Below are 15,002 nucleotides of genomic sequence, written 5' to 3'. Positions count from 1 at the left end.
GGACCATTCTTGGAATTGGAATAGTGTATACAATTTGGAGCTAAGCAAACCGGGGCCTTTTTTTCTCCATTACCATCTATGGGGGAAGGAGTCACAAATGTCAGCACTGGCTATAATATAGAAGGATCAATCTCACCTGTTTACCTTGGAGATGGCAAAAATATGGGAAATTTGGGGATTGAACAATAGAGAGACATCTACAGGTGTCTTCTTTCCAGGCATCTGTTAGCAGTCACCTTCACCTTCACCATGTCCAGCTGTCAGCAATCAGGAGACTTGGCCAGTAATTCAGTTTACTTTTCCCAAAGATGAGCCATTAAAAAGCAAATTATCTCACAATAGATAAAGAGATATAGATGACAGATGATAGATAGATAGATAGATAATCAACAGATAAATGTATGAAAATATAAAATTTTGGAAATACTGCCAAGTTATATGATATTAAGATATCAACCATTTCAGAGCAAGCTTTTTTCCAGAGGACACATACAAAAAGAAAATTATTTTGACTTTATCTGTTGTTGTTTCTAAGAAGAATTTAGACAATAGCTCTCAAGAGAACACATTAGCAAGGAAGTTAGCTGGAGGTGGTGGGTAATTAAATGATATTATGTGTATTCTTTTTCCCTACACAGACTCCAAATTGTCCAATTTGAGGAATTTTAAACCAACTTATTTTAAACAATCTTGACTCAAAGGGACATGGAGGGAAACTGTCCAGTATGTGTTAATATAATGATGTTATTTTGATATAGCAGTGTCCACCATTAGAACAGAATATCTTTCAAAAGTGATTCTGGTGACAGAATAGAAGGTAGGTTTGTTTGCTGGAAGTTTGGAGGATGAGCGACTAACTAGAAGGATTTCATGAGTCTAAGAAGAAAAGAGGAAGACCTAGAATAAGTCAGGAACATGAGTGGAAGGCAGGAAATAGAGACAGAGTGCAGAGGAAGAACTGGATTTGGCAGCTATGAAGACAGGGAGGAGAGTTAGAGCATGGGATTTTCAGTTGAATTTTTAGTTGGGAGGATTTGAGATATTAATCCCATGTTGGCTTTTGTTGTTTGTTTATTTTATGTTTAAGACACAAAATCCTTAATGAGTTATTTTTCTGATTTATAGTCCCCGGTCCCTAGAAAGATATCTCACTATCATTCAAAGTCTCAGGTCTGCAAGGTTGCCTCTTTGATGCTCAGTACGGGCTCTATTTTGAAATTCTTACCAATTTGACTCAAAGACCAACCACAGCCATCTGTATCCAGGCAACAGCATTGATAAACACAGAAGATTTCTTTCCTACTTCTTTATAGCACGAACACATACTGAGGACTCTAAAATATATATATAAACACTTTCAGATATTAAACACTATAAGCATAGACATTCAAATTTTCCCTCCTCCCCCCCCAAAAAAGGAAGCACACCTACAGTACAGAATCACTGACATCTTCAATTTCTGATATTCTAGATGAAACCTCAAATGTAAATAGTCTGCATTTTTCCTAGTCTCAGTTTCCTCCTTGAATATGTTTAAATCTTTTTTTTCTACTGAGAAGCACCCTGCTTTCCTTTCTAAGTAAGTTGCCTATGTGGTTATACTCTAAGGGACCTGAATATAGATTGGGTCAACCAGTCAGCTGCAGGGCAGCTGCCAGACAACTTAACTCAGTTTCTCTCAGATTCCTTCAGGTCTGCCCATCTGAATTTGGTGGACATCAGTAGCTCAAACCAATACCTGGTTACAGTGATTATCTGGTTTTATTTATTTTCCTCTTGCCAATTTATTTTATGCCTAATCTGATTTTTCCATTCCGAGGGCCTGAGAACCCATGTTCAGTTGCTTGGTTTCTCACTAACCCCTGAAAGTAATCCTACTTGCCAGATCAGGTAAACATCACATTGATGCCAAACCTGCTCAGTAAATTTCATCAGATCAGTAGAACTCGTAGTCCATGTAGGAAAAACAATGATTGGAGATGTTTTTTAATAGGACGAACTTTTAGGTGGGAAGAATGGTATTAAATAAATTCCATTTGAATACATAGCTGAATGAGAATTGTAGTATATACATGAGCCACTAAAATAATTCTTGGCATACTTGTAATTATGAATTTTGAAAGTTTACCTTGAGTTTCAAAGTAATAATTTTTCAAGGTTTTATACTCAAGAGCCAAGTAAATTAAACAGTCGAATATTATTTTCTGGAAAATTCTGTTCCTATCTCCCCCAAAAAGAGAAGATCATGTAATCATTATTGTTCTATCTTACAAAAATAATGTGTCATTGCATCAGGACATCAATTAGTCATACGTTCTAGGAGCTTACAACTGAAGGCCAGCAGAAGCAGATAAGGTGAGTGACTATAGGGATTGACTTAAGTGACATTAAGGGAAAAATCATTTCCAAAGTAATCATGAAGGTAAGCAGCACTTTAGGACCTTTGTAAAATTGGGTTCTGCCACAGCTGGAGTGCAGTTGAACAGTCCAATGTAAAGTTCCAGCTAGAGTGATCTGAAATAATTCTGCTGTTAAGGACAAAGCCGCTAAGTCAAGTTTAAAAAGAACTTTAAATGACACTTCACTGGATAGCAAGGTATAAAGAATGCTGCCAATGCACATCACTTGGGTAATTAGCAAACTGTGTCTTTTGAGGCAGTGATTTACTCAATGTTCCTCATTTTTCACCCTTGGCTGAACCACAAAGTTTTGTTTGAATATAGTATCAGAAATCAAAGAATTCATACAAGCATGTAGTAGTAGTATTTTATCGGGTCTAAAAAAATAGATTTGATTCATTGACCTTAATAAAGGCAGCAGATACCTATTCTTTTTTCCTAATCTAAAACTCATAGTGGCTCTCTGAATTCATGCTAATGATCACTTGCTTTTAGTTGGAAGACAGATAATAGCTAGAGAGATAGATGATATAGATAGCTTATAGCTAGAGAGATAGATGATATAGATAGAGATAGATGATATAGATAGAGATAGATGATATAGATAGCATACACATGAAATAAAAATCAATAGTGAAGGAAATTCAGGAATGAAAGGTTAAAATGAAGTTTGACAGAGTAGCTTGGACACTCCAAGCCTACCTAGGACACAATCTTTTACCTGATGATTTACTCCATTTTCCGCACTATGACTTAACAGTGCAACTTTGGAATTGAATTGATTTTGTTCAATTTTTTTTTTTTCTTGAAGATGCTACAAGATTTCTTTAAATTATATAAAAATAGAAGTTGCTCTTCAGGCAATTGATATGCTTTTACAAGTTTCTTATATAAACACAAAATTATTTGACCAACCTACCAGAGTGGTTAAAATGGTGCTACTAGGGGCGCCTGGGTGGCTCAGTCGTTAAGCGTCTGCCTTCGGCTCAGGTCATGATCCCAGGGTCCTGGGATCGAGTCCCGCATCGGGCTCCCTGCTAGGCGGGGAGCCTGCTTCTCCCTCTGCCTCTCTCTCTCTCTCTCTCTCTCTTTCTCTGACTCTCATGAATAAATAAATAAAACATTTTAAAATGGTGCTACTAAAACTGGAATTATAAAGGGGATATTTTTTAGTTAATGTAGAGATAATCATCTTACCATGGTTCTCCACATGCTACATATTGAATTATGACTATTTTATTAGTAAGTCAAATTTGTATGAATATAGAGATTCATTTGAGTATTACTGGAATTATTCAATATTATTTCAAGAGGAATTAAATACAAATCCTGGGGTTTGCACTGAGTGGCATAAGCTATATTCAGAAATCAAATTTCTATCTGAATGTATTTGTGATATAGAAATCTAGATAATAAACTACCTAGAATGTGCTCTCATTCTCATGTTCATTCTCTCTCTCTCTCTCTCTCTCACACACACTTATACTTCCTTTATCCTTCAAGAGTCCTTTCTATCACCCCATAATCCTCCCCTAATGTTTTCAGGGTTCATGCCATCATGTTATAGATCAAAACATTTGTAACAGATCCCTTCAGGAATTTAAATGAATGGTTCTGTCTTACACCAAAATTCACTTAACAGCAAATAAAGTTAAAAGAGTTCTTTGCCATGTTTTTGTTTTATATTTCAATAGGCTCTCATTTATATGACTATTGAGTGTTTGAAAGTGCTTTTTTTTTTCTTTGAGAGAAAGTGGGCACATGAACAGGGGGAGGGGAGGGTCAGAGGCGAAAGGGGAGAGAGAATCTCAAGCGGACTCCATGCTCAGCAAGAAGCCTGACAATGGGCTTGACCTGAGCCAAAATCAAAAATTGGCTGAGCCAAAATCAAAAATTGGCTGCTTAACCGACTAAGCCATCCAAGGTGCTCCTGGAAGTGCTTCTTTGTAAGAAGATACCATGAAAATGTCCTTAAATTGTTATGTAGATTAAAAAAAAAAAAAAAAAGGAATGAGTATGACCAGAAGGATGTATTTATTTGGATACTATGTTTTAAAAGTTAACCTCCTGGGTGCCTGGGTGGCTCAGTTTTTGGGCGACTGCCTTCAGCTCTGGTCATGATCCCAGGGTCCTGGAATCGAGCCCCACATCGGGCTCCCTGCTCTGTGGGAGGCCTGCTTCTCCCTCTCCTACTCCCCCTGCTTGTGTTCCCTCTCTCACTGTGTCTCTCTCTGTCAAATAAATAAATATTTTTTAAAAAATTTAAAAAATAAAAAAATAATAAAAGTTAACCTCCGTCTCAAGGATGATTTATTTCCGGTGTTACACACACACACACACACCACACACATACACACACACACACACATACACTGGACTAGAGATTGTGTTTTTGTTTCATTGAATTTTTTGGTCTTGTAGAAAAGAATGACTAATCATCTTCATTTCTTCATTTTTTTTGCAAAATTATTCATGATTTGTCTTCATCTATTGCTTCCTACAATGATCTTAAAGAATTTCTTTTTTTAAATTTTTTAAATCCTTTCTCTTTTTTTTTTTTTGAGATTTTATTTATTTATTTGACAGAGAGAGAGAGAACTAGAGAGGGAACACAAGCAGGGGGAGTGGGAGAGAGAGAAGCCCCATGTGGGACTCGATCCCAGGACCCTGGGATCATGACCTGAGCTGAAGGAAGACGCCCAACGACCGAGCCACCCATGCACTCCAAATATCTTTTTTTTTTAAGATTTTATTTATTTACTTGAGAGAGAGAAAATGAGAGAGAGAGAGAGCATGAGAGGGGGAAGGGTCAGAAGGAGAAGCAGACTCCCTGCTGAGCAGGGAGCCCGATGCAGGACTCGATCCCGTGACTCCAGGATCATGACCTGAGCTGAAGGCAGTCACTTAACCAACTGAGCTACCCAGGTGCCCCCTAAGGAATTTCTTGTCCCTATATTCATTTTGGTTATAGATTGATTTACTCAATTGATAGGTGCTGTTATCACAAATATAACTGACTTCCTAGCTTAGTTATAAAATAACTATATTCAGTAAATAAAGGTATATTTCAAATTGAACAAAATAATTTTTACTTTTTTTATGTTGAGTTTCTATAATGAGTCTGCAATAAGAGAATATCTCTAATTTAAGAAAAGATTATTTCTATAAACTTGGTGAGATTCGAAATTACATCCCTGAATATAATCAATTTATATATAGTATATCTCTAAATATTTTCTACACAATATGTGAATAGTCAATAAAATGGAATCTTTTATGAATTACTTTATACTTTCTCATTTATACCAAATATGGAAATATATTAAAGAGCAGATATTTGTTTTATAAGTCATAATGAACACTATAAAAGCTATCAAGTCAGTGAAATGAGTATGTTTAACGTGTTATTAAAGTAATATCTTGACTCCTCTCTAAAACAACTTCCATGTATAAGAAATTCACTCAGTTCTTATAGGATCATATTTTTTCTCCTTTTTTCAATTGTCTTTGCCACTCTGTCAGCTCAGATCCCTGTAACCTTTCCTTTACCTCCTTTCTTTTTCTTATGCAACATACATTCCTCCTGATTATCAGATTTGCTGTAAAACAGAGCTTTAAACATTCTAGATATGAGTCTGAATCATTCAAAAATCTCCAATTATTCTATGTTGTTTTCTAATTGAGCCAATATGCTGAGTTTAGCATTTAAGGTATTCCAAAATGTGGCCCCAAATTACCTCGAACACAGTGATTCTTTCTTAAGTATGGACCATCTTTGATAAAAATGCACATATATATATACATCTACATGCAAAGAGCTGCATATAATTTTATGCACAAATCTTAGAAAAATACCCCTGCTCTTCACCCTCATGTCCTGCCACTCTGCGACACATTCTTTAAATTCCAACCACGTTAGACCATGAGCAACTGAAGGACTGACACAGTGTTTTATGCAAAAGCACATTCTCATATGCCCCATGGTACTATCCCAAATGTCTCCAAGTAACTTGGCCGGTAGAATGTCTCCCCTGAGGTTTTTCAGAATGTTTTCATTCTCTTTGTCTGCCCCCTGTTACCTATTACCTGGGTAATTGGGGAAGGTAAATGTCATTTTTCAGATTTCACTGTCTACTGTTCTTCCTAAAGTATATTCTTTTATTCGGGTGGGAAATAACTTTTTACTAAAGAACTTGGACTCTACTCACCTTGATGAACACAGGCTTCAACTGTATTTAAATTGAATGTCTATTTGATTCATGTCAACTCAAAAAGATGTTCTAAGATATCTTTTTATTTTGATCTTCCAGGTTTCTTGAGCACAGGGGATCAGGCTGCAAAAGGAAACTATGGACTCCTTGATCTCATACAGGCTTTAAGATGGACTAGTGAGAACATTGGATTCTTTGGTGGTGACCCCTTAAGAATCACTGTTTTTGGATCTGGCGCTGGGGGTTCATGTGTCAATCTTCTGACGTTATCCCATTATTCTGAAGGTAACCGTTGGAGCAATTCAACCAAAGGTATTATGCAGGTTGCAAATTTTGGCAATTTTGGTGTCTGCATGCCACCACCATCAGTAGTATGTGATGCTCTGTATATATCTCTCTGTTCAAACTGAGTGTTAGGTTGAGCTCAATAATTGTTTAAAATTTTGTTTCTTCAGCTTTTCTATGCATGTTTCAATTTTTGTCAAACTCTTTTCTTTGTCTCCTGTGGAGCTTGATAAGTATGCCCTTTCAAGCACACTTCAGAATAGTTAGCATTACAGTTACTTTTCTTTCCTCTCAAAGGGTGATTTTTGGGAAAATCAAAGATGTTCACTGTTCTATCATCTCTGTTTATTCAGTAATCAAAAATCAAAGACAGGTTCTTTTTAAATGCAAGGGTTGTGTATCATCTATTTTCAAGACAGTAGACATGTAAAAAAACCCTTTACTGGTAAGAAGATAAGGAAGCAGTTATAAGCTGGTTTGTCTGGAAACAAGATTTTCACCTGTTGTCAGAGTACAGAATGGATGTTTGATTATTTTGCATGCATGATCCAAAATTGTCAAAGCATCAAGGTCACTAGTAGAGCTGTTCATTAAAAGGGAAATTAGGTTTGAATCCGTGCTTTTTCTATTTTCAACTTCAAAAGTGTTCATTATTCCCCGCCCTGTAAAGCTTGGCTTTAAAGCAGCATGGAACACTGAGACTGCATAAACCCATGAAATATTTTTCTTGTCTACATTTTCTGGCCTTGACACCCTTTTTCCAAAGTGCCTGCCCAAGGCTCATCATGTTGGTTTTTTATGAATTCCCACTTCACCATGAGTTTAAGTCATTCATTCTAATTGCATTATTAACTTGAAATATCCACCCGAAGTGTTTTGTTGGAAAAATCTGCAAAAGCTAATACTTTCTCTCCATTATACATAATAGATAGGAAGATAGAGAATACACATCAACATAGACCATTTTGTGTTTTCTGCTTTTTTATTGTCGTTTTATATATATTAAGGAAGTATGCGCTGTCAAGTGTAATTCATGAAACATCTTGATTTGTAAGACTGAGTTTTATGGTATGAGCATCAGACATAGAATATTTGTTTTCAGTATCAAAGATACACTGATGTGGTATTTCCAAAGAACAGCCTATCATTAAATGAGTATATATATTTGGAGAATCATACATTATCATAGACTTAATTTATAGATATACTTTATGTAACATCTCATTTATGTTAGTAGAGCTCTGATTTGAGATGACAAAATGACACATATGAGAACATTTCCAATTGTATTGAGATCTTGGTCTGTAATGAAGTGGCTTATTTTGAAATAACAAATTTTGTTGTTTGGTTTTTTTCATTGAAGAGATTAGATTGTTCTAGCTGAAGACTGTATTAATGCCAATATTTACATAGGTTAACATTAGACAATCTGTTCAGATTTCATAGGGTCATTTGATCTCAAATGTTATTTCTTCCTATTTATTCTAAAAGTTTTTCTAAATGGAGAGCAAAAGGGCACCAAAGCCAGTCAACTAATCTAAAACTAGCAATTGATAAAGAGATAAGCTAATTAGTTCATTAGCTAGCATTGCTATTCATCAATTGATGATTTGGTAAACAGTGGCCAGTGGCCAGTGGCCACGCCAACAGTTGAAAATATAATATGCATCATAATCTTCAAGGAAAACTGTCCTTGTGGGGCCAGAGAAATGGACTTATATTTGGTTTAGTTTTAAGCCTACCTCCACAAAAAGGCTGCTTGGTTTTTTTTACCAGGAGATGCCCAGGAGATATCTTAAAATCATCAGGCTAATTCTGTTTCCCATGCCAACGTAGATTTAAAGTCTGTAAAACCCCAGAGCTGCAGCAATGGTTAGGCCTATTTATACCAGGAGTCAACCACAGATTGTATACACATAATAAGCATTTTCACTAATGATAAAATATATGATTTTCCCAATACTATCTAGATGGCATATTTCAGATTATATTTAATATGATGTGCATTTTTCCCAAATCTTTTTTGGTATATTTAGTTAATGTCATTGAGCCCCTGAAATGGGAAATAATCACCAGGTTTATTTTAGTTGAAAAGTTTTTAATTAGTAAAATATTTCTCTGAGTAAATGTTAACAAACACATCGCCTATGTAGTTTTTAAAAATTATCTGTATTTATATCATTCGCTCTAGCATACTTTGCTCTGGCAAACTAAAAATATGTTCATAAAGATGTCAGAAACCAAAAAAATTTAAATTGGTATTGTTTGACTTTTGGGATATTTTTAGAATTATCTAGGAGCATATTATAGACATTTTGAATACATATATATGTTTGGAGAAAAATATAAAACTTTGCTTCTAATTCAGACACTGTTTTAGCACCTTTGTGAAAAGAATTCTTATCTCATTAACACATATGAATAATTGAGCATGTGTTTAAATAACTGAACTACAAAGCTATATTGGGAAATTGATAATAAATGTAATTTTTAAAGGAAATAGATAAATTGTGTTTTTAAAACAAGAATTTTATTTGAAAATACCTTAATGGGTAGATAAAGTGCATTTGTAAATTTGAATGGCATGCAGCTCTTATTAAACTGCATATGGGACCATGATTTATAATTCTTAAATGCAATTAAGTTAAAAGCAGTGGACCATGTATTTTTCATCTTTTATGATAAAATATAGCAGTGCACATTCAACAGTGGAAAAAGTTAAATCACCCCCCACTGAATCCTTCTGCTGATGGTTTTTTCTTTAACCTAGTGAAAACACTTCAAATGTTATGTCTTCTTCTGAAAGATGAATATTCAGCATACTATGTCTGACATGAAGAGCTGGAAAGAGTATGTCTAAAGTGATATTCTGTTCTGTGTGCCTTCAGGGCCATCCCCAGGGTATTAGCAAATCCCCAGCCCCAGTAGTTGTGTAAGCTCCCAACAATTCTTTTTTTAATAAATCTGAATAAAACAAACATACAGAGCCATTTTGAAGGAAGATACATGCAGCCAAATTGGAAGAAATATTCCCCCAAAACAATACAAAGTCTAATGAAGAGTTAGGGGGAGAGAGCCCATCTGCTTGGCTTTTATAATAACATGAGTGTTTACATGTTGATTGAAAAAAATATTTGGGACTTCTTACCACTAATATTTACACATTCTCCATCTCTCCTTGTTTATTGCCTCTCTGAGACACCAAACAATTTAGACCTCTTGATTCCTAAAGCAGTTGCCACTCAAAGCATAAGACTTAGTCTACCTCTCTGACTCCTTATACCCTGGGGATGACTTTACATACCTTCTCTTAAGCAAAAATGTCTCTATCTTCCTGTTTCTTGAGTTGTATATGGGTTTTTATATACACATTTAAAATATCAGATGTTACTGTTTTACCACAACATTATTCAAAAGTCATCTCAAACTCTTTGTTATTTTCCTCATAGGACTTTTCCAACGAGCCATAGCTCAAAGTGGAACAGCCCTTTCCAGCTGGGCTGTTAGTTTCCAACCTGCAAAATATGCTAGAATGTTGGCCACAAAAGTTGGTTGCAATGTTTCAGATACAGTAGAGTTAGTGGAATGCCTACAGAAGAAGCCTTACAAAGAACTTGTTGACCAAGATATTCAACCAGCACGATACCACATAGCCTTTGGACCTGTGATTGATGGTGATGTAATACCAGATGACCCTCAGATACTGATGGAGCAAGGAGAGTTTCTCAACTATGATATAATGTTAGGAGTTAACCAAGGGGAAGGGTTAAAATTTGTTGAGAATATAGTAGATAGTGATGATGGTATATCAGCTAGTGATTTTGACTTTGCTGTTTCCAATTTTGTTGATAATTTATACGGATATCCTGAAGGCAAAGATGTTCTGAGAGAAACCATTAAATTCATGTATACTGACTGGGCTGACCGTCATAACCCTGAAACCAGAAGGAAGACATTACTGGCTTTGTTTACAGACCATCAGTGGGTGGCACCAGCTGTAGCTACAGCAGATCTTCACTCAAACTTTGGTTCACCTACATATTTCTATGCCTTTTACCATCATTGCCAAACAGATCAGGTTCCAGCTTGGGCTGATGCAGCTCATGGAGATGAAGTTCCCTACGTACTAGGAATCCCCATGATTGGACCTACAGAATTATTTCCTTGCAATTTTTCCAAAAATGATGTGATGCTGAGTGCAGTTGTAATGACATACTGGACAAATTTTGCCAAAACTGGGTATGTACCTAAGGAATAAAGTTTTCTATAATTTAATAAAAATATCCTTGTCAGCATTTTAAAATAATACACATTTTGTGTCCAAGTGATTTCATTTAATAAATTCATGACAATAATATATTAGGTTTCTTTATTCAAAATTCTATATGGTGCTATTTCAGAAATCATTGATTTATTAGTTCTTACTTTTTAGAAGTTTACTAAGAAAGCTTTGATATCTCTGCTGCATTACTCAGTAATTAAACTTATTTTGTGTTTTTTTTAATTACACAAGACTTGTTATTTAGTAGTGATGATATCATTTTATAGTGCTTTCCAATTTACAGTATTGTTTGCCCTTTGATCCTTCTAACTTTTTTAGGTGGACAGGTCAGGTCTTGTTAATCAATTTTGCAAATAAGGGACTGAAGTGATGACAACCTATCCTTGTATAGATATTCGTATGTGTTGTATGTAACACTACTAGGACTTAAAACCTCATCTGCCAATTCCAAAACTCAAGTCTTTTCCTGTATCCCATGCTGTCCTTGTTAGTTTGCCTAGGAGACCATGCATATGCATATGAATTTTTAAATCTTTGGGTAGATAGTAGCCCATCTCTAAATGGGCAAAGAGAACAAGAATGTGAGGCTTACCTTTATTACATTATCATCCATCTAACCTGCCTGTGATAGGATCTGTATTTCTAAATTGACCCAGTTTTTATTAAAACACAGTCTAACTACTGAATGGTGAGTAACAACATAATAAAATAAAATAAAAAACAACAAAAAAGCAACACAATCTAAGGCCTTGCTAACTTGCTAAGTTACCTCTCCAACTCGATGTTAAACTAGTACTATTTTGATTAAGAAAAAGAATAAAACAATTTTGTTCTCATAGTGCTATTTTCTTTCCTAGTGACCCGAATCAACCAGTCCCTCAAGACACGAAATTCATCCATACTAAACCCAACCGCTTCGAAGAAGTAGCATGGACCAGATATTCCCAGAAAGATCAACTTTATCTCCATATTGGATTAAAACCAAGAGTTAAAGAACATTATAGAGCCAATAAGGTGAACCTCTGGTTGGAGCTGGTACCTCATCTGCATAATCTCAATGACATTTCTCAGTATACCTCGACAACAACTAAAGTGCCATCAACTGACATCACTTTCAGACCTACGAGAAAGAATTCTGTACCCGTCACATCAGCATTTCCCACTGCCAAGCAGGATGATCCCAAACAACAACCCAGTCCATTTTCAGTGGATCAAAGGGACTACTCCACAGAGCTGAGTGTCACTATTGCGGTTGGAGCATCACTGCTGTTTCTGAACATCCTTGCCTTTGCAGCCCTCTACTACAAAAAGGATAAGAGGAGACATGATGTTCATAGGAGATGCAGCCCTCAGCGCACTACTACCAACGATCTGACCCACGCACAAGAAGAGGAGATCATGTCCCTCCAAATGAAGCACACTGATTTGGATCATGAATGTGAGTCCATCCATCCACATGAGGTGGTTCTTCGGACCGCCTGTCCCCCAGATTACACACTAGCTATGAGGAGGTCACCCGATGATGTTCCCTTAATGACACCCAACACCATTACAATGATTCCCAACACTATACCAGGGATTCAACCCTTACACACATTCAATACATTTACCGGAGGACAGAACAATACTCTGCCCCATCCCCATCCCCACCCCCATTCACATTCAACAACCAGGGTATAGCCAGATAAGAGAAACAAACTCTATTTTTTTGATGGATTGCAGTAAAAGATTACTGAAGATTCCTTGGCTTTCAACCTACAAGACTCTTACTATTTAAATAAGGAGGAATATTATGTGAATATACATATCAAGAACTTTGGGGGTTTTGAAAAAAAATAAATTGTACATATATAAACAAATCAACTTTAAAAATGAATTTCAATTGCTTGAAGCAATTGTTCTGAATGATACTTTTTCATTCACATTCAAGAATTAATTTTTTGAAGATTTATGTTACATAATGGAATTAGGCATGTGGAACACCAAACAGGAAAGAACTATGTCTGAAATATAAAACATAAAAATAAAAAAAACAACCATGAATATGCACAAGGGACACACCAATGGAATGTCAGATAATTTTCACCAGTTTTTATTTGGAGCTGTTTTAATGTGTAGACCATATTTACATATTTGGATAAGTACACAAAGCACCAATGCTGTTAATGGCCTTAGCGGAGGCTCATGCTGAAATTTGCCAGTAAAACAAAGAAGTTTAAAGACTGGCAGGTACAACATTATCACATAAGTGCTGTCAGTATAAAGTTGTGGGGATAAAGGAAACTGGATATTTTTAGCACGATGTGCATGATAATTTATATGCTTGGTGGCTGTGCTGCTGATTAAGCCGTAATTAAAATTCTTCTCATCCCATTGGATTCTTTAATAGAAGCTTCCTCTATCAATTGGCAGAGCCTAAAGAAGATTTTAAGGGGCAAAAGTAATTAGAAGTAAATAATTCACAGTAGTTTTGATAATAGGAGGTATTAGTTATTAAAGGTATTTGAAGAAACCATAGGTATAGTGGTGAATACTCGCTGATATGAATCCCAGGAAAAAAGAAATTCCTGTGTTTTTAATGTTCTTTTCATTCCAATCTAAATAATTTATAGAAATACAGCCCTAATTAGACATGTGTTACAGGATCTATAATTTGCTGTGGTTTTTGTTGTTCTGTATTTTGTTCCTTTTGGTAAGGTGAAGTGTGTCCAAAGAGTTACTTGCAACAGTCTTTTATGATATGAGGATGCCCCAAATTACCACTCTGATTACAGTTCTCAGTTAATTGATTTACTCATGTTGCATGACAAAATGTTTACTAATAAGAATTCAATATACAGTTATGTCCCTCCTCATATCACTTATCTTTCTCACTGAGGTTCATTCACTGGAATTTACTCACGCACTCTCAGTAGAGTACAACATAGATTCAGAACCTAGAAGGAGAGTCAACACCTGGAGGATTTTAGTCTTACACATATGTGTGATTTTAAATGAATACTTTAAGACCACAGGAAACTCTTCATCCCCCTGTTGTTTACCAGTAACAGTATATCACAGACCTTTCCAAATGTTTGTATATGTAATCAGATGTACATTTATATTTAAAAAAAATTGAGATGGACTTAAAGAGCACATCCTGATAAATACTTTCTCTCTTACCTGTACTATATTTCTATTAGACTAAAGTTATGTGATTTTTTTTTACATTTTTTCAGATGACTAGCAATTTTGATAGTTTGTAAGATAATGCAAAGAACTTTCTCTGACAAACTAACTGCAGTAACAGAAACCTTTCTTTTCAGTTACTCTTTTTCAAGAATGAAAGCTTATTATACAAAAAAAAAAAAATTGTATACTACTTGATGGAAACAACTTTGTACATCTTGGCCATGTCACTGGTCATTGCGTGAAATAAAGATAATCTGGATAATGACTATTAGTCCAATGCTAAGAGACATGATCTTTGCTCATTAAAGAGCTAAAATGTTTATTGCTGTTTTGTCTTTTTTTTTAAATAACAAAAGAAACATGACTGTCTCAGAGAGTCATTTTTCTAGACCAGTTGGGTTTTTGAAGACATATAGGTAACTTCTATAGAAAACACATGTGTATTTAAAGGCAAGTGTTATCTAAGAAGAAACTGATGAAACTTTAACATTATGAATTTATAAGCCCAGGAACTCATGAAAAATGTTAGCTTTGTATTTTTAAATACCTCTTATGTGAAAGTGTTGTAGAAATAAAATGTGCCAATTGTTTTCAGTTAGAAACACAGGTTCTGATTTTCATCATCAAGGAAAAGGCCTATTGGAAATAAATGTG

General features: G+C 35.3%; 1 protein-coding gene across 1 annotated transcript in view; it reads left to right on the top strand.

Moving 5' to 3' along the window:
* The window catches only part of NLGN1 (neuroligin 1), a 686,783-nt gene extending 672,153 nt beyond the window's left edge, over positions 1-14,630 (top strand). Inside the window, exons 4-6 of the mRNA XM_054504325.2 lie at positions 6,710-6,922; positions 10,345-11,134; positions 12,035-14,630. Of these exons, the coding sequence (XP_054360300.1) occupies positions 6,710-6,922; positions 10,345-11,134; positions 12,035-12,857 (1,826 nt within the window). The 3' untranslated portion in view covers positions 12,858-14,630. The remainder of the gene's footprint in view (positions 1-6,709; positions 6,923-10,344; positions 11,135-12,034) is intronic.
* Positions 14,631-15,002: the final 372 nt, after the last annotated feature.

This window comes from Mirounga angustirostris, unplaced genomic scaffold (assembly GCF_029215605.1).
Source record: "Mirounga angustirostris isolate CCGP_5_RB_7025 unplaced genomic scaffold, mMirAng1.0.hap1 SCAF_1, whole genome shotgun sequence".
Lineage (NCBI taxonomy): Eukaryota > Metazoa > Chordata > Mammalia > Carnivora > Phocidae > Mirounga > Mirounga angustirostris.
The sequence above is the reverse complement of the archived record's forward strand: the minus strand, read 5'-3'. Positions and strand labels throughout refer to the sequence as shown.